The 21,708-nt window shown below is 35.1% G+C and overlaps 1 protein-coding gene across 44 annotated transcripts; it reads right to left on the bottom strand.

Annotated features, from left to right (window-relative positions):
• Positions 1 to 11,889: 11,889 nt before the first annotated feature.
• LOC112705548 (protein PSK SIMULATOR 1-like) lies at positions 11,890 to 16,202 on the bottom strand. 44 transcript variants are annotated; one of them, XR_011864390.1, is made up of 12 exons: positions 15,887 to 16,202; positions 15,596 to 15,642; positions 15,215 to 15,323; positions 14,737 to 15,023; positions 14,472 to 14,644; positions 14,212 to 14,376; positions 13,772 to 13,888; positions 13,491 to 13,670; positions 13,207 to 13,403; positions 12,982 to 13,113; positions 12,507 to 12,677; positions 11,890 to 12,160 (listed from the first exon to the last, which is right to left on the bottom strand). XR_011864390.1 is itself a non-coding variant. In XM_072200345.1 (11 exons), the coding sequence occupies exons 6-10, from the start codon at positions 13,856 to 13,858 to the stop codon at positions 12,574 to 12,576; spliced, it is 597 nt and encodes a 198-aa protein (XP_072056446.1). In that variant the 5' UTR covers positions 13,859 to 13,888; positions 14,212 to 14,376; positions 14,472 to 14,644; positions 14,737 to 15,323; positions 15,596 to 15,642; positions 15,887 to 16,202; the 3' UTR covers positions 11,890 to 12,160; positions 12,507 to 12,573. The 44 variants fall into 44 exon arrangements, 31 of the variants coding, with proteins under 31 accessions (XP_072056446.1, XP_072056443.1, XP_072056447.1 ...); XR_011864396.1 differs by having other exon boundaries at positions 14,212 to 14,329; XR_011864386.1 differs by having other exon boundaries at positions 14,472 to 14,641.
• Between the last annotated feature and the right edge of the window lie 5,506 nt (positions 16,203 to 21,708).

The following is a 21,708-nucleotide window of genomic DNA, read 5'->3' as shown; positions in this document are numbered from 1 at the left end:
GCCATCTACCAGGAGCAAGACCAAATCTCAGCATAGAGATATCGATACGCATAAGGTGAGCTCGGTTAATTAAAATTACTTGTGTTATTATCATGGATGTTAATTTTATCACGCCAATGACAATATCTATGACGACTAGTTTGAGTATTTATCATTCAAATGATGATATCTATTAATATACACCACAGGAATGCAGGCCTAGTACGAGAAAAAAGTTGCCTATCCGCAGAAGTCGATCTAAAAGCGGCACAAAAAAAGCAATTTCAGGAGAAAGTTTCCCAAGAAGCAAGGGGGCACCTTTGGTAGTCTCGGACTCTGATGATGAAGACAACGTGCCGCTTGCTAGAAGGCAACGATTATTCCAACAACAGTCTCTACTATAGGACGTAAATCAAGTAGAGTCCATGGTCAAGGATGATCATAAAGTTGCTCAAGAAGAAAACCCTGACCACAAGAATGCATCTCCACATACGTCGTCTGCGACACATGTCCAATTCACCGAGTATGATTTTGACAAGTAAGTTGTTTGTGGCTTACCTTGCTGTATCTTTCTCTTCTTTATTTTTCTTAACCCGTCTTGTGATTAGTCGTTATGGTAAGCATAACTTGTCATTTTAGCTAACGTCATATTGCATTCATTTGCAGCGAATTTGACATCTCGATCATACAGTGACCTGAATTTGAGCAAGTGCTGAATAATGTTGAACAGGGACGGCAAACAAAGGCCATAAGCATGCAGCCCTTGCAAACGGTTATGCCAAACAAATCATGCTACCATACACCGAGTCCAGGGAGACCTAGCTTTTTACTCGGTTTAACTCAGTTTGAAAAGACTCCAACCCCGTCTCCGATACATTCAATTCATCCAAGTCTAAGAAATATAAAGAAGGGGGAGACTAAGGAGAAACAAATCAGAGCATGGATACTTAACTCGTCCTTGAACAAAGAGCAACATTTGGCATCCTATGAAGGCCGGAAACATATGGTACTACAAAGGAAGTACTTATGGACCTTGAAAGTCCGCAGTTGGGTCAACAGCTGCGTAAGTATATGAACTTAATCATGCGTTTTAATTCCCTATCTTTCTATCAGTGTTAAGTTTACACTTGCTGAATAAATTGTGTAGGTCATTAAATAGATGTGCTACTCCTTCAATGACACAGAATCATCTAGATTCAAGCAAGATTTCTATTACGTGCGTCCAGGCATATTGGTAATTACACTCTACTGATTACAATGTGTCAGATTTTGTACGGATTCTTACTATGTGTGGGTTTGCAGGAATCAATCACACGAAATGATAATCTGGTATAATTTATTGACGGTGCAAGACCAATTTATGTGGGTCTTGGTCGAAGCTTTGGTGAGGATACTAGGTTCTTTAACAAATTTGAAGCTGCAAAGAGAAAATGAGTGAGTTGTAATCTTTTTTAAATACTCTGAACTTCCGATATATTATACGACGTGTAAAATGTTGGAACGGATGGTCACTGTGACGATTAGATTCTTGCTAGTATAGAATTTCATAGAAATATAATCACGTTGTAAGTATAGTTCCTAAACCAACAGAGAATCCTTTCGTACAAAAGTTTGGTTGTCACAAGTAACAAAACCCAATAAAATTTATAACCGAAGTATTTAAACCTCGGGTCGTCTTCTCAAAGAATTGCAGGGAGGTATGATTTATTATTGGTTATGGAAAACAGTATTTTTGGGTTTTTGAAAGGTTTGAACAAGAGAAATAAATTGCTGGAATTAATAAATCAATAGCTAAGAAAACTCTTGGCAAGGTATGAAAATTAGAAGTCCTATCATAGTTATCCTTATTAATTGTGATGAGAATTACTTGTTGCTCCCACTTAGTCAACCTCTAACTATGAAGGTAAGTCAAGTGGATAAATCAATATGAATCCTCAAGTCCTAGTCAATTTCCAAAGAAAGACTAGAGTTAGTGGAATTCAAGTTAATTAGCAACTCTCAATTATCAATCAACAAAAGAGTTTGATAACTCAAGAGTCTAATTACTCAACCAAAGGCAAGAATATAGAAAGCTAAATAAAATTCATAAATATGAAATATCTCAAATTGCATTAATAAAAGAAATCAAATCTAACATGGGAAAGTTCATAAATTAAATTGGGAAAATACATAAAAGGAACATTGAACCTGGAAATTGAGAAGTGGAAATTGTAATCCTAAAAGAAATCCTAAATCCTAAAACCTAAGAGAGAGGAGAGAGCCTCTCTCTCTAAAAAACTACATCTAAATCTAAAATTGTGAATATGAATGTTGTGTCTCTCTTGAGTCTCTGCATGTTCCCTGACTTTATTCTGTGTTTCTGGGCAAAAAACTGGGTCAAAACGCGGCCCGAAATTGCCCCCATCATTTTCTGTTAATTCTGCAGATCGCGCATGTCACGCGTACGCGTCGTTTGACGATTTTCCTCTTCACGCGTGCGCGCCAGGCACGCACTCGCGTCGTTTCTGCAAAATCCAATCCACGCATACGCGTCGCTGTAATTTTCACTATTTCGCGCGGTCGCGTGAGCCATGCGTCCGCGTCGGTGTTCGCTGGTCATCTCCTTGGTTTCTTGTGTTCCTTCCATTTTTGCACGCTTTCTCTCCATTCTTTAAGACATTCCTGCCCTATAAAGCCTGAAACACTTAACACACATATCAAGGCATCGAATGGTAATAAGAGAGGATTAAACATAGCAAATTTTAAAGCCCAAAAAAGCATGATTTTCAATCATAGCACAAAATCCGGAAGGAAAAGGTAAAACCATGCAAATAGTATGAATAAGTGGGTAAAGAGTTGATAAAAACCACTCAATTGAGTACAAGATAAACCATGAAATAGTGGTTTATCACACTGTTACCCACTATTGATATGATTGTTTTTATTTGCATATTTTGCTCTTTGGATTTGCCATGTTATTACGTTGATTGAATGTACTATACCTTGCTGTTGGAAATGGGTTGGGTAGGTCTCCTAGGCCTAGTAAATAATTGCTTTAGGCTTCCTGAGTCATCCGGATCGTTAATTTTTTTCTTTTTTAAGAATTATGTCGTGACTGTCATCTGATTTGAGGATGTTCTGATTCTTGCATCTTCGAGGGAGTTGACTAGTTTTTTTTTTTCCAAGAGACATACTCATTCCTATGTCCTATTTGCTGCAGTGGTTAATTCCTAATTGTTGGAGGGGCCATTGGTGGGTATATGCATTTGAGGTGAATGCAAAGCGCCTAATGATAATCGACAGTTTGCATTCTGCACCACAAGATGATAAAGGGGATAAACTTGATGCATATGTAGTAAGCTACTATACTTCTTTTATACAATATACAGCTATAGTATATAATTCAATAGCATGTTGTTCGACTATTTCGTTCCATGATTTCCAGGGGAGACTGTTTGAGGACATGGGTGAGAATTGAAATTCCTGCATTTGTCCAGACTACATACGGCCCATCTCGTTCTTACGCTAGGGTTCCAAAGCAACCGAACAAGTGAGATGAAATTACAACTCAGCTTTGAGGCTTTTTAGTTTTATTTCCATCATGGGCATACCATATTAAAATTTTTTATCATCCTGATTGCAAAAGTATGTTATTTGCCTGTAGCTTTGATTGTGGCATCTGCGTTATTAAGTTCATGGAAAGTTGAACCGAAGACTGTGCTCTTGATGAATGGGACGAGGTGACTACAATAAACTTTTGGGCATATATCACACGTCAATTTGAACAAATATCACTGTAACAGTTCTTACTACTAACTCACCTGGTAAATCTATTTACAAAATTCACTCAGATCATACAGAATGGAGTTTATGCTAGACATTGTCTGTGTGCCACACAATGCATTGGTTCACCAGGTTCTTTCATTATTGAAGGACAAGGTTAAACCTGTTCGGCACAATCAACCACGGAACAAGAAAAGGGAAGTTATATCACGATTCACTGCACCTAGCACGATGATCAAAGGGAGGAAGAAGTAGCATACTTAGGTTTAGCTACAGTGAATTTAATTACCATATTATACTTGTTTCACTTTCTTCTTAGATTTCTGGGGATTTATTTATTTATGTTACATTAAAAGGACTTGTTTCCAGGAGAAATTTTTTGGTTACATTAAAAGGATTTATTTTATTTTCAACTTAGATTCTCGGATTTATCCATCTTGTTTAGTAAAGTAACCATCTTTGCACATATTGAACCGAACATCTATTTTGTTATGTGTTATCACATGTATGTCTCTTGTGTATTTTAAATTTGACTTGAATATATTAAGATATGACATAGGGAATCACTGGTGTTGAGACAAGATGCAGTGATTCCTTTGGAATGCATACTACAGATAGTATATGTTGAAATAGGTGATTAATAACCATCCACAAATACTGAGAAACTAAACATCTTAATGGATATAATAACGTAACGAACATCCAGTATAACTTGGTAAAAATAACAACATAATTACCCTTTAAAATGACCAGCTAACATTACCGTGTAAAATAACCTTGTGAAACCATGATAGTTAACTAAAACATAACCACCAATCGTTGCACATACAAGCACCCAAGGATAACCATTCATGTTCAAAGTGAAAGTGAACATCTGATCACATACAAAATTGAACAACCAAAGTATTTGAAAAACAAAAAACCATGTAGTCACTATCTAGAATGAACAGCTGCGCACCAAAAAACTATATAGTATAGCATGGAGCAATTGAGTACAAATTTATTAACCTAACTCGTAAATTACAGAATAACCATCATCTATAATCATTATGCATTCAGTGTAAACGAAATTAATAATGTAAAGTGGTTCATTCTCACCAAAGAAAAATGGGTTTTGGAAATTAATCACATATGGACTTTTGCAACAGCTGCCTACAAACCTTAAAACTAATCTGAACTGTATAAATTAAAACCAATCTGAACCCTATAAACACAGAGATGAAAAAATAAACACAAGCACAACCTTGTCCAACTTATTCTAACTTTTGTTGAAGGAGCTTAACAAAGACATGAAACCACCGGCTTGTTTGGGAACATTCCAGCCAACAACAGCACCAAGGTTTACATCTTGAGATGCGTCCGAACGAATCACCTGCTAAACACAACAAAAAAAGCCAACAGTTATCTTCTTGCATAGTACTATACCAAATAAACATGCAAGGTCGAGATTAATCCAAACATGTACCGGGGATGCATTCTTGTTTTTCCTCCGATCAGAATTCTTGAAAGACTTCTCCAGGGCAACGCCGAGCCTCTTACTCTTTGGTGGGCCTTTCGTGGTAACCTTCGATGGGCCTTGGATGTCGATGACACCAACAACATTCAAACTCTGTGATCTAATGCTAGTGTGGGTCTTTGCCACGCTCTCGGACCTCTTCTTGGCACGGTGCACAGCCAACTTGGCCCTTGTTTCTTCCAGAGCAGTATGCAGCAATGCTATTTTGTCGTGGTCATCGACGAACTCTTGATCAACATTGTAGAAGTGTGCACACAGTCCCTTGAATGCAACATGACTCTCATCCGACCGACTAACATCGTGGCTACTCTTGACATACGTATGCTTGTGCTTTATTTTCTTGCTCCATCGATGGAGAACATAACATGTATGTACTTTGTACACTCTATACGAATGGAAAACTGCAAGACAGTGACAGTACAACACACTTGAACTCTCGAAAAGATTTCACTCACAACGAACCTCCTATGTGGAATGGTCAAAGTGGACATCGTATGGAACGCAGAGAATAGTATCGTTGACTAATTTCTCCTCTTCCACCTTCATGCACACCGATGGCCCCTCTTCAGCAACTATAGAGAACATCCTTAAACATGCTGGTAGTGTACTCTTGCTGAAATTGTCTCTCCATAGGTGAGCTCATTGCACAAGGGATAACCCCCTTGAGTCTGCAGCATCATCCTCAAATTTTCTCTGCTCCTTAATCATTGTCATATTCGTGAACAAATTGAACCAAGCTAGTCTTACTGTGTAAGAATCCACCGTAGAATGCGTGCATGCTCTCACTCCTTTGCATACTCCTCATGGCAGCCCAAAATTCACCTTTGAAGTATATAGGGACCACATGCATTGGTCATCATATAGGTCTAAAGAAAATAAAGAAACCCAATTTTAGTAAAGAAACCTTACAGCAAACTTATTACTACAAATCAGAAAAATCCAGATAATTTAATAATTGTCATTTAAAGCGCGTAAAGTAATCATACACTAACAGACTTGATAGCCATGTGTTGTTATGTAAGTTGTACTCATCTATAAATTCAGACCAGTTATCCTTAAATGACTCCTCAATTCGAGAGTTCCACACAATGTCATTGAGGTCATCATACAAATCTCTGTACCGGTGGTAATCCCAAGCTTGTGTGTTAACTTCTTCGTAATATGGCAGATGCACTACCGGTGGCGTGTGTCAGGAAATGCATTTCTGATTGCACGAAAAATGGATTGACATTGATTGGTTATGATACGCTGTGGAGCAGTTCCCATGCACTTCATCCATTGGCTGAAAACCCACTCGAAACTTAGGATTTCCTTATTCCCCAACAAAGCACAACCGAGGAGGGTCAACTTACCATGGTAGTTGACCCCGACGAATGACACAAATGGTAATCCATGCCTACCAGAAAAAACAACCAAACATAAGAAATCCCAATCACAATGGGATATAATTTAAAAAAAAAAATAAAGGACAAAACACCAACTTAACTACTTCATACCTGTTTATACTGTAGGTGCTATCAACTGACACGACGTCTCCGTAGTATTCATACGATGCCCTACACCTTTCATCCACCCATACTGCACTCCTAAATTTACATTCCTCGTCTAACTTTATCACGTAAAAGAAGTTCAGATTAATGTCCTTCATTCTCATGAAGTAGTTCATCATCTCCCTGACACCGCTTTCACGTTGCTAGTTCGGAGCCTTGATGTTATATAGTTTCTTAAATCTTTTTCTGAGAATCCCAGGTTAGACGGGCCACCAGCCTCATTTGCCAAAGCTAGGAATGTCTTGTTTGGTCGAATCCCAACCTCATCATTATCCACGATACGCACTTCGCATGCATGGTCAGCTGTCTATAGTCATGGTAGTGCACTGCCTTTCTCGCTGAACATGGGTGCGAGTGCCTCAACTCAACCTTGATCAAAACCCACTCTTGCATGTCCTTATCAAACTTCACATATATCCTTGCCTTGCACCCAGCAGTTGAAATCGTGTTCTTTCGCGTTGGTGTTTTGACACGAGACCCACGGAACCCGTCGCGATTACAGTGGATAGCTTGGCATCTGTAACTGCGCAAAGCGCATTCCAACTATTGGTATCTCGTCTTTTTTAAGGCAACCATGATTCGATAACTACAATTTAGATTAATTACAAAAAGATAATTACCATTAATGATCAAATCAAACATGCGAATTATGACTACACAAAATTAAACTAGAGTCCAAAACCACGTTACCAAACTCCATCTCTTCACTTCCAACCTCAGTAACATCCGACAGTTGCATGGCCTACAATTCCGAAAGAAACACAGTAACCGAAAGAAAAAAAATTCTTATTAAATATCATGTAAATAAAACCTCAAAAACAAGCACAAAAAACGCAACAACAGTTAGAAATCATGGTAATCATCCTACCCATTTTAGCTTAACAACAACTGCATGGAAATGACAATGATGGGTAATAGAATTATTTATTCTATTTTAGCTATTATTTAAGCGCCTGCATCACTCTTTAGTTGCTTCTTTTTTCATTCAATGACCATCATGTATAATTATATACATAAATTCTTATCTACACATGCAGGAAGAACATAAGCACACCATTCATTATAACCCACTCATATAAGCATATCATTAGTGAATTTATGCAAATTCAACACACTTATAAGCATATAAACCCATTAGCATGAAAAATAAAATCATATGCAGGAAGTGTAACAGCCAAGACTACCCGCTAGCACGATATTGTCTGCTTTGGTACACAAGGCCTCACGATTTTGCCTTTGATGATAGGGATGATAGTCGAAACCCCCCACACTCACTCATCAAAATGCGTCATACTAGGGAGAGGTATCCACATCTTTATAAGACATGCTTTGTTCCCCTCCCCAACCGATGTGGGACCTTACAATCCACCCCTTAAGGGAGCCCAGCGCCTTCGCTGGCACATTGATCCGGGCTCTGACTCTGATACCATCTGTAACAGCCTAGACCACCCGCTAGTACGATATTGTCTGCTTTGGCACACAAGGCCTCACGATTTTGCCTTTGACGATAGGGATGATAGCCGAAGCCCCCCACACTCACTCATCAAAACGCATCATGCTAGGGAGAGGTATCCACACCCTTATAAGGTATGCTTCATTATCTTCCCCAACCGATATGAGACCTTACAGGAAGCATGTAGGGATACCACATAATATGCAGGAAGCATATGAGCATATAACTACAAAATATGCAAGGAGCATATAAGGATACCATGCCATTATAAAACACTCATATAAGCATTCCATGATTGCCATGCAGTAAATACAATTACCATACACATTAATTCACACCTCGATTTCAGTGCCTGCATCACCTTATAGTTGCTTTTTAAATTCATTCAATGACCATCATGTAGGAAGAATATATGCATACCATACATTATAATGCATTCATATAAGCATACCAACTAATTAATTTTTGTAATTTCATCATTCATATAAGCATATAAGCCCATTAGAATGACAAATAAGAATATAATAGGATGGTTAGCATATAAGCATGCCATATAATATGCAGGAAGCATACAATCATATACACATATAAGCATAAAATATGCTTCCTGCATATAAGGATACCATACCATTTAAAAACAATCCTACAAGCATGAAATGATTAATTAATTTATGCAAATTCATCATACAGTTCAATATAAAACAATCACAAATTTAGTTGAATTACAACTCATCGATCACATCTGAATATTACATTAACCATAAAACTAAACACCCCATTTACATTGCAATTTAAAAACTAAATTATTTGAAAAATAACCATCCATTATTAATGTTTTTTATCGTAAGTTGATCACCTTGTTCGACTTCTCACCGTCGACGACGACATCACCGAATACGTTTTCATGTTGATTTGATAAACTCTCTGCAACGGCAAATGGAACACAACCAAGCGGTTCAACCATATTGCACTGGATTAAGGAACTTCGGCTCGGTGGTGTGCATGAAGGAGGACGCACACTTGAAACACGTTCGTCTTGTGACGTCGACATCGGGAAGAAGGCACACCAGCTGCGCACTTTCCTTGCTGGAGGTTCGGGTTGCTGCATCGGCGCAAATATCCTGTAAACGAATGGAACGCAGTGCTACACAGTGGACTGTGCGGACAAGAGGGCGGTGGAAACAGATGCAGACGCTAGTCAGTGATCGTGGCGGGGTTGAAGCGACGAGATTCTCAGAGAAATCGAGAGCATCGAGGAATTGCCGTCTACTCGTTATTTTGATTCTATAACTGACGGTAATTCTAATTTGTTTTAAATTTCAAATTAGAAAGAAATAAAAATTAATTAATTACCCATAATTTAATTTTAATTTCAATTAAACCCTCATTGTATGCATTGTACAATAAGGGGTATTGGCTCCTCATACTTTTTCCTTTTTTAAAATATATAGTTCAAGCTAACTTTAATGGCTACAAATCACAAAATCTACTGTCCCTAACACTCCTCTTTCTTCATGTTAGTTTTGATTAGATCTAACTGTGTAACCACAACCAAATCTCCCTTTCCAAAAAAAAATATAAGACTACAGAGTAATCAAATTTTTAAGAAACTCACCCTCCTCCCCCCTCCCCATGGTAATGCTTCCCACTAATCAATCTCTCCTATCCAGAGGATTCCTTCTTCGATGTATTTTATGTTCGAAACCATTAACATAGTATATTCTCAAAAATAAAATTTTAATACCATAACAATAGCTCTTATCTGATTTGTGAAATTTCCAAGCCACCCACGACGAGCTTCAATCCCAATGTCACTATGCCATTCCATCACTGATGCCAATCCTTTCCCCACTTCCTATGATGGATGTCCTCCTTCACTCCCTTTTGCTTCGTGCTATACATCTTTCTTTAGCAATTCTCCGTTGGTGTTATCAGTCAAAACCCTCCCTTTAAGAACAATGAACCTAAAATAACGGTCGATGCATTCGTATCACCTCTTTTTTTAACATCTATAATCAGCGTCTTAATTAAATTTGATTAGAGATTCAAAATATTTACTCCTCTTTCATTAACAATTTCACCAGGCTTTACCTAGTCAACTTTTCTGGTCTACACTCAAAAGTGCCATGCATAACACTTGGATTGAATATTTATCTTTGATCATCTTAGTCACCATTTTTATCTGGCCACCACAAATGTCACACACACACACACACATAATAAGTTCTGTGGTGACACTGTATTAGGTAATCAAGGGTGACTTTTGGTTGACCCTCCAATAGATTTGAGACACGTGGATTCTTAGAATGGGTTGTTGGATTAGACTTAAGCGCAGTAATTGTTTTTGGTTTACTGCTGGAGCATTTAGAAAATTTTAGTATCAAAAATCATGGGTTTAAAATGGATAGAAGTGCTCGCACACCAAAAATGATTGGATCTCTAAAGAATAGTTAGACAAAGAATGTATGTCATTTTTGTATACAAGTTAAAAGGCAAAATAGATGGGCCATTGGCCCCGATGTTCACCGATAAAAGAAAAAAACTAAAGTGGATAGGAAGATAGTGTAAAAAGGATAAAATTACATTCAATTAGAATATGCCCCAAAAAATATAAAAAGCTCAATTATTATTATTATTATTATTATTATTATTATTATTATTATTATTATTATTATTATTATAACTTAACAATTAAAATGTGTCACATGATTTTTCTCTCGTTAAAAATTAGATAGCATAATTTTTTTTAAACTTAATAAACTCCCTTACTCCGTTGTCTCATTTACCTAACGATTTAGTATAGATTTATTTGTTTAAAATAACTATTTTTTATTAAAAAATAAAAATTTGCCTATTTTTTTATTAAATGACATGAATTTAATTTAAATAATTTAAATTTTGTATTCTCTTGATAATTTTGAAAAAATAAAATCATTCACACCATAGATAATCAAAATGATGTCTAAATTTTTTAATGTAAAAATTAAAATTATAAGTATAATTATTTATTGTCCTATTTTTTGTATATTCTAAAAATTGAAAAAAACAAAAGAACAATTAAAATTATAAACAAAATAAAAAAAATTAAACCTTTATATTTTTCGAGAAGACACAACTAGAAAATAGATTAATACAGACAGATTTACAGACGGATTAGTCTTTATTACAGACAGATTTTTGGTTACCGACGAAATTACCGACGGATTTTGTCCCTCTGTAAAAGTCCCGTCGAAAATTATTTACCGACGAATTTTTTTTCCGTCGGAAAATTACAGACAGATTTTTATCAGTTACCGACGGATTTTTCCTCTGTAAATTTTGCATCCATTTTTCGAAGGCGACAAACTTTCCGACGGATTTTCCGACAGATTTTCCATCTGTAATTACAGACAAATTTTCAGACGGATTTTCCGTCTGTAATTTAAACTTTCGAAAATCATCTTACACTCTAATTACAGACAGAAAATCCATCTGTAAATCCATCGATAAGGTAAAATAGAATTTTTTTATTTTTCTAATTACAAAATAAACTTATTTTCATACAAAATAAATATAAATTTAATACAAATTTTTATCTAATTTGTATTCGAATATTTATAATATTTCAAAAAATAAACAAATTCATCGTATTATAAAACTAAAAGAAAATTATTATAAACAAGCAAGTCAATATAATTCAAAACATAAACAAAGTGTATTATCAACTATAATCCTCAATATATTGTTCAACCATACTAAATTTTACACAATTTTATCTAATTTTAACCATACTAAATTTTACACAATTTTATCTAATTTTAAACAAAGTGATCAACTTCACTGCTGCCCATGTCATTCTCTGTAGGAAGTTCCACAGCAGTACCCATGAGCCCTCACCAATCTCCAACTTTCAGGTGCACCCTACAACAACAAAAACCAACCAACTCCACCATTCATTTCTATTTCTATCTCATCAATAATCATACAAATCCAACACATTCAATAACACTGGAATTTCTAACTAAATAAACTTCAAATCAAGAGAATGCCTCTCACCTACCAATGACAAGGTAACAAAAACTTAGGAATCATAACAATACATGAGCAGCAAGTGAATCAAGCAAACATATACACCCTGAAAAGGGGGACTAATCTTAGATCTTATCATTATATGAATGAATATATCATAATATATGCAAAAAGAAAAAGATTTCAGATTCCACAAAAGGGTGCATATACCATGTAGTATTTATATCTATATATCTACCTTTTTTAGGGAATCCATGGTTGGAGTTTCAGCAGTGTGGATACAGTTGTATTGATCAGCGTTGGCCTCACCCCATCCATCCAAAACCACCACAGCAACTAGCTTTAATTTCCCTTTGGCAGCTTTGGGTGATCAGCCAATTTCCACTTGGCATCTGTGCTTCCCATATTCCTAACACAATAAAAAGAAATCAAATTTTTTTCATTCTCTCTTTAAATTTCAGATCCAAATCAAATAAAATCAATCCAAAACATTTCAGAAACCACCAGTAACATTAAGCTGCAAGTCTCTTTTTGCACAATTCTCATATAGAAAATTTAGTCAATAGCCAAACCAGAGCATGCCAAGTTGATAATATAATAACATGAATTGACAGAGAAACAAAGAAGTCCTTGAATTGAAAGATAATATTCCTACTTCTGTATCAATGGACAATGATGATGAATATTATCAAGATGATAACAGACACACATACCTGTAATGCAGAAGACAGTACCACCAAGTAAAAGCCAGCCAGCTTTTCCATTTCTCCAAAAGAAATGGAAAATATAGTGAGGAGATATAGCCTTGAAAATACTAGAATAATGGTGTATGATGCTGTAAATTCCTACAAGTGGGGTACAAAAGGTCCATGCAGCCATTATTGGAAAAAGAGGAAACTCACGCGTGATGTGCCAAATTCTTGAAGTCAAAGTATTACCTTTGCCTTGATTTGGCTTAATGCCATTACTACTACCACTATGATGTCTGTATCTTACAAATGTAACCAAATGGTTGAGACATGTCAACAATTCAATTATGTAAGAATCTATCTTATTCCTCTTAGCATAATATAGTGTTTGGAGGCGAATTAAATTACTCTCCTTGCCTGTGCTGTCACCAAACTCATTATTATTCCTGAATAAATAAATAAGAATAAAATTTTATTATCATATATGAATGAATGAATATAAAGAGGGAAGGTTCATCATGTTTGTAACTAACCCTCCATTTGCCCATTCACCAACCCATCCAAACCCTTGGTGTGCTCTGCCAGATACATGAATATGACATAATTATCTTAAGCATAGCATTCTCTATGTCTTACTTGGTCGTATTTGTAGCAATTGGCGTTAGCCATTGGAGAGTCTTGTCCATCTCAGCTTTGACCTGAGTCATGGAAAGCTACACAAAAATTTCCACTTAGCATATTCCATTAGGAAAAAATAATATTCCAGTCTTCATTGAGCAATTAATTAATTAAACACCAAGATTGAATATCATACCTCTTTAGTGATATCCATATTTTGCAACCTAGATTGAAAGATAGTCTTAAAACTATTGGGCAATCCATGATATAATGTGTCCCTCATATTTGAAGGAAGTGCTGATGGCCGAGATGCCTAACACAAATGTATGTGCTTTTCAGTCAAATTATGGAGATCAGAATACCATTGATCATTAGGCAATTAAGACATTTCAGTTTTATTGAAAAAAATCAAGCAGAAGCATCAAATGAAACATGCAAAATAAACAAGCTGGGAAGCAAGGTAATCAAACTCAAGATTTCACCTAAACTTGTAAAACTTAAGTGAATTCAAGGAAGGAATGGCACTATTGAAATCGTTATCACCAAATTGATGTCAAATTCAACCACACAAAATATGAACCAACAGAAGAATTCAAAACCGATAATTGAATTGAAGAATAAGAAAAGAACGCATACTTGTTATTCAAGAGATTCTTGACAGCAACTTTGGTACCATCACTTAGAACGCTAGAATAAACAATGTCATAACCATCTTCACCAATCACATTCTCTTCACACAATCCATTAGTAGCAGCTTCAAGTTCTCTCAAAGAATTAAGGATAGAGAATTAAGGCCACAAACTAAAAAGAAAAGAAGAGCAGTAGTGTAGTGAAGTGATCTGAAAAATAATAAGGTAAATAGTGAAAGCAGTTAGAAGTAGATGGAAAGTGCAAACCTTGTAGTTTACAGCATGTATTTGATATTATTATTATTATTGAAGCCGTGCATATATTTCATTGTAACTGCTCTATGGCCTTAGATAGCTTTTAATGCATATAACTGTGAAATCCAATCACTTCAAACCTTCTCCAAAATTCTCTCTCTCTTCTCTCCTTAATTCAGCACCTTCTAGCACCACAGAGAGAGATAATAAATTAACAATGCTATATATATTGTTAAGGGTTGTGAATAGATGCATTCACAGAATTCTCAATACATACTTTGCAAGAACTACTGTTCAAACTCTTCCAACAATTAGCCAAAACATAAGCAGATTCATTTACCCTTCCAGAAACATCAACCTTCCCTTTTGCATAGTATCCTATGCTGTTTGGTGCAGCTTGAACTACTTCCAAAAGCATCTGCTTTGTGGCCACTCGAAAACTCGAATTCGTCCTAGTTTTGTTGCCACAAACAGCCTTGTCCCCTGGCCCTGCATACTCATCAAAGAAGCTATAATTTTCAGACCTCATGAAGCATCCATCAAGAAATATTTGGGACGTTGTGGCTTAAATCAAACATGTTAAGGAACTAGTTTGTTGCTCAACAACAAAATACTATCATTAACTATAACTTTGCAAAAGCAATATCAGGACAGCAAACAGAAATCAAATTAAACATGACCTGAAGTATTATTGTAATAGCAGTTATCATGAAAATTGAAATGAGTTTAAAATGAAGATGTAAATTAAAGGATACAATGAGAAATATCCATCAGGCCTCAAAAAAGTAACTCTCTGACCACCATTGAGTATGACTTTGACATTCGACACTTTTCCAGGAATTATATAGTCTTTTGTTCCTAAATCTGCAAACAAATTTATGCACACCATTAACAAGAAATGGATGCACACAAAGGAATGGATGCACACCACAATGAACTCTAGCAAAACCTTGCTGAATTCCACTCAATTAACATTATCAGATACACTCTAAAGTTTATTGAACAAAATATAAAAAATCTGCCAATTCAAATGCAATGGTTATTCGCATCAGTCACCATCCAACAATTAGATTTTGAATTAACTAAAAAGTAAGAAAATAAAAATCAGAGTGACAAAAAAGAAAAACAAAGCATACTGCTGGGGATCTTCACTCGACCATAGATGGTGTAACCTTCAGTGGACCTGAAAAAAAAAACAAATTAGGATTAAAATCGATCCACATAACATAATTCTAAACCAGAGAGAACAAACGGAAAATTAGGGTTAAGGGACGAGAATTAGGGTTAAGAAAAACAGGGAAGGGACAGGGTTAGGGCTAGGGATAATGAAATCGAAATAGAATCACAATGGAAGGGTAAGGGCTAGGGACGAGAAGGAGGCGGAGGCCTACCTAAACTAACAGTGATGAGAGAAGACGATGACAAACCTCCGGCGAGGAGAGAAGAAGCAGCGCGAGAACGGCGGCGGAGGGAGCTCGTAAGACAAGAGCACGGCTGAGAGAGCTCGTGTGACGACGAAAGGAGCAAACGCATTCAGAGCGGCGGTGGAAGGAGCTCGTGCGATGCGAGCCGCAGCGATGGAAGGAGCTCGTGCGACGCGAGCCACGGCGGCGGCGGCGGCAACAGCGGAGGACGTCACATCTTCAATGGAGCTTCAATGGAGAGAGAGAGAGAGAGAGAGAGAGAAGGCATGGGAGTAATTCACGTGAAAAATAAGTGAAGTGAAGTATTCGGGAGTAAAGTGACTCATCTCCTTATTCTAATATATTTTTGACGGAAAATATAAATTACAGACGGATTTTCTATCTGTAATAATTTAATAAAACACAGTATTTTGTCTATTTAATTACAGATGGATTTTTCGTCTGTAACTATTTTTTATTGAAAAAAATTAATTTTTCCGACGGAATTATTGACGGATTCTTTTTTCTGTCTGTAATTTGTGTTAATCCATTTTTTTTTGTTTTTCGACAAAAATAAAATTCCCTCTGTATTTCAGTGGGATAAAATCCGTCGGAAATATCCGTCTGTAATAACTAGTTTTCTAATAGTGAGATGAAATAGTTGAAATAAATGAAGCAATAGAATTTATTAGTTTAATGAATAACTTTTTTTTTAGATTTGGGTTAAGGTTCACAAAAGCATACCCAACCCGAAGAATTCTAGCCATTTTCAACAGACCCATACCCCCGATTCAGTTCCTACCAACTCCAATGCAGTCAGTCTTTCTTCATTAGCAACATATGAGAGCTCCATGAATGTTGAAGAAGATGATGTTCTTTGTGCACTCACTATATATACGCTGCTGTGGAAGCTTCTTCCGGTCACGTCTCGTTGTTGCCTCTGTGCCATAATTGTCAAAACTGAATCGATGATCGAACCGGTCAGACTATTGGGTCACTGATTCAACCAGTGATTCACTAGTTGAACCGATTGATCATGTCCTACGTAAATACAAAATATAAAATAGTGAAAAATTTAAAATTAAAATTTAAAATACATATTTTCACTAACATTTTAAGAATAATCAAGCTATTCTAAAACAATATGAAATAGGAATAATAAATAGTTTATTATTTTTACTCTATCATAATTATTTTTATTTTGTTTTTATATTTAAATAACTATTATTTTCAAATTTTAATAATTATTAATTAATTTATACCTATTATATTATTATATACTACAAGTATTTATTAAAAAATATTATTAATAGATATCATATAATTATAAAAAAAACAAGTGAGTTTATAATTATTGTTAAATAAAAATATAATTAATATAAGAATGAGTGAATTTATAACTAAAATTAAAATAATTAAATAGAAGTAAACTATTTGTTAAAAGATATCTATATGTATTATAATTTGCATATATATTAACAAGCATGACAACTTGGTGACTATTCATGCATACCTCCTTCTTTGAGGAGAGGGTTCAAGTATGAAGGATCATACGATACACATATTATTCTTTTCTGCTACTATTATTTTTAATTATATTCTCTCATTGCATCGTATATTATTCTTTTCTGTAACACCCTAACTTTTAGTACCTCGTATGATTATACTAAAAGCTTAGGCGTTACTTACCTCGAAATCTTTCTATTTTATACTACCTTTATTTAATATCGAGTCTTTACAAATACGAATCGGAACTTTACTCAAGAAAACGATAAGCCTTTTCTGTTAACCACTTAATCAAAATAATATATATAATCACATAGCATCATATATATAAACATAATCCAAGATTCTCAAATACAAGTCCTACCCCTCTAAAAATCCAAGACAATAAACGGCGAGGGAAAAATAAAGTCTAAGATTAAACCATATACAAAAAGTATGAATACATATACATAAAACTCTGTGGATCGGTCGTGACTTCTCGCCAAAGATTCCTAAACCTATCACTTAAAACAGAAGATTTGTAGGGGGTGAGAACGTTGTCCTCGCATGTTCTCAGTAGGAAAAGTGAATGCCGTGAGAATAAAGAAATAAATTGCAAATATTTACTGTATAACCTTAAAATAATTACCTTTAGGATTTTTTAAACTCACTTTAAAGACTTTAGTTAGTTTTCTTTAAGTAAAACTATTCTAAGTAAATCAAAGTCATGTCACTCAGTTTTGAGTTATCTTAATCTTTGACATATACAGGAATTAACAAACACAAGCAGACTCACAATACAAACACACAAGCAATTCACACAAAAAATCAAACAGCATAATCATAGAGAAATAAAATGAGTAAACACAACCAAATGCAAATGTGCAAATAATATGATGCATATCTAGTCCTATCACAGGTAATGAGCTAATTTGCCGGTTTCGACCTCCCGACGCAACTCAGCAACCTTTGTCTAAGTTTGGTTTCCAGTGCCATAACCTCTGTAAGCAACATCTGTCTTACAGGTGCGACCATCCCCTGGATTGGCCAATGTATCTCTGGAAAGCAAATTTTGGTGGACTCACCACCAAATCTCATCAATTTTCTCAAAATACTACATCACAACAGTGCCAAAACCATTAAAACAACCACAACTAAGCTGTTCCTTATAGCCAAACCAACAAATCACAAGCAACAACAATAATTCAACATAAACTCATTCAAACTCAATTAATAATCAACCAAATCAGCATTTACTTATCCAACACCAATTTAACTAATGATAAATTACCAGAACCCTATTTTCATATGAAATCAAACCAACGGGACCTCCGAAGAAGCTTTTTGACCGAGCTGCTAAAGAGAAAAATGTCAGGAATTGTCTGTGCCTCCTAGAACTCCAGTTGACCAAATTCAAGGGGTAGGGGAGTTATGTCCCCATCAACTTCCACCAATCAAAAGTAATGCCAACGTGTAGAGGAAGAGGATACGAACACTTTTATCAGATTATATTTTTTATTAAAATTACGGATCATAAGAAATCGAAGTCAGAAGCTCTCGGAGGTGCCATGGATTCTTTCTCACTCACGGTCCATTTCTCACTTTTCTTTCTTCTTGTAACGTGAAGGAGAGATTACAAGACATTGGTGATGATGATTAATGAATGGTTAGGTGTCACAAGAGGTTGGGTGTAACTTCCTTAAGCTGTTGAGTCAGCGGTTCAAGTTATAAATATCTTAAATAGATAACTATAAAACTTGGATATATTAAAACACAAGTAATAATATATATGAATTACTAATATAAATGACATTAGCAACATGACAATAAAAGATATACGGTGAAGCATTAGCAAAGCTAAGTTCACCGGAAAGTACCGATATTTACTCATATCGTTGGATATTGAGCTCGATAATAATATTATTAACTAAACTCTATTTTTAAATTAAAAAATATCAAATACTTAAATTAATATATATATATATATATATAACTTTTAATTTATAAATTAATAAAATTATAGTTTTAATTATGAAAAATATTTTATCATATATATATATATATATATATATATATATATATATATGAATCTAAATTTAGTTGAACTCAAATAGTTATAAAAATTAATTTAATTACTTATAGTAAAATAATTTCTAAAATAAGGAACTTTAGTTTATGAAATAAATTATAACTTATTTATATTTATATTTTTAAAATTGTGGGTCGTTACATTTTCTATTACTATTATTTTTTGCACAGATATGAGTTTTAAAAAAGAGTAATATTAAATTTTATGTTCTTATCTATGAGAATATTATGGCATATTATATTATAAATTAACATTGTACCATATAACAGAAAATAAAATTATATATTTATTTTTTGTTACCTTTTTTACTTTTTTAATGGTCTAAATTAATTTATATATTATCGAATTATTTCTATTATTTATGCAATATTTTTTTCTTTTGATAATTATTCATTAATAAATATTGAATTAACAATTCTGTTTATTATATTTCAATGTGTTTTATTTTTAAAATAATTGTTTGTCTGTGGTGGTTAGTGCCTGAAAATATTACAAGAGATCTGTTGTATAAGTTTTTTCTGTACGTCGAGTTGAATGCCAACACATCATCAAAGCATTCGTAGTCATGCTGCATGTGACCATCTGACCAAAACATGTGACCAAGGTGCTTCTCAGCACAATGCGTATACTGCACAACTTTCATAGGATCCAACTCAGCCTTGCCCTTCAAGTAGCTTATTGCTGTGCTTCTCAGCACAATACGTATACTGCACAACTGCCATAGGATCCAACTCAGCCTTACCCTTCAAGTAGCTTCTTGCTGCGGCTACATCTCCCTCAATGATCCTGGATTGCCTAACTCCATCCATATATACAAGTCCTTACTTATGAAGTTAAGATTGCGATATGCCGATATCCACCACACATATGGGCAAAGAAGTCCATGATTTGAGTTGTCTGAAAACCGGCTTCATGCATGCTATGTAAATGCGCTTTGTGACCTTCTGTAATCTTTCTATGCGGTGCCATTACATTAGTGAACACTGGGGATGCCAAGTCATGATTATGCTCCTCAACCAATGCCTTCATCCACCATTTTCCATAACTTTTGTCCAAAAACATAACATGTTTGGCATTTCAATTTGCTCTCGTCTCCAATTTATGGGGATTTTTCTGTCAACCCTCTCATAGTGCTTCTTTTTCCGCAACCCTTGTCGATTGCAGTAGAAAAATTTTCTGACAATATTTTTCTCCTCGTCTTTAACAGAATCTCCCTTTTGTATGGCAAAACCAATACCCTTCGTATACGCCATATAGCTTGCGTAAGCATCTTCAACCCCAGTAAACTCTGTACATAACAACACAGAACCATTCACAGGGTCTGGACTGCTGAATTGTTCACCCATGATATTCCCTTAGCTCCCTTGATCCTCTGTTGAGGCACCTACATCGCATCCACCACCATCGCAGCCTTGGTATTCGCTGTCAGTAGGGCCACTATCACCTTCGTCAGTATACGGATCTTCCGACCCGTTCGAATCATCTTCGTCACCAAAATCGGTGCTCCAACCATCATTTTATTGGCCTGACAACTTTAACATGCTGTCATCTTCCAAATCCGTCTTACTCTCACACATTCTGGGGTAAAAAATAATGAAGCCAGTCGAGAACAAAGCATGTCGTATGCATAATAAATTACGGAGTTAACATAAATGGAGACGATTGCTATACAATTAGGCATTAACCAAAGTCCATAGCTGTAACTAAGTAGTAGATCTCTAATCAATTATGACTGAGTTGTTATTAAAACTTTTTAGCCAATTAAATTGACAAGCACATATCATATAAAAAAAATTCTATAAGATTTGTTTAGAAATTTTTAAGGATATCTAATGATGGCCAATGCAAATGCTTCGTTTATTGTAATATAGTTCACAGTTGAAAACTAACGGGACATATATTCACATCATTTGTCACGCAAACTGGACCTAAACTAGCCAATGCTTGAATGCAACCTTGAGCCAAGACCTATAGGTACTTGCATCACATTAAAGGAAGAAATAGCATGTTTTCAATCCTTTATAGCTCACACATAAATATGAGAATCATAAATCACAGCTTGTCAATACTTCTAATATTCAACAACCATCATTGGTCATAATAACAAAAATAAAGTATTAAATATTAACCCCTAAAACTTATCACTTCAAAAAACAAGAGCTGTATAGAGAAGAATTACCGTACAAAATAGAATGAGAATGAATCATGTTATTTAAGACAAAAAATTTGACCACCTCTGGACTTAAATAAAAAAAAAAATTCAGATTTTTTG

The sequence above is a fragment of the Arachis hypogaea genome, chromosome 8 (assembly GCF_003086295.3).
Source record: "Arachis hypogaea cultivar Tifrunner chromosome 8, arahy.Tifrunner.gnm2.J5K5, whole genome shotgun sequence".
Lineage (NCBI taxonomy): Eukaryota > Viridiplantae > Streptophyta > Magnoliopsida > Fabales > Fabaceae > Arachis > Arachis hypogaea.
Note: the sequence above shows the minus strand (reverse complement) of the source record. Positions and strands in the feature narration are given on the sequence as shown.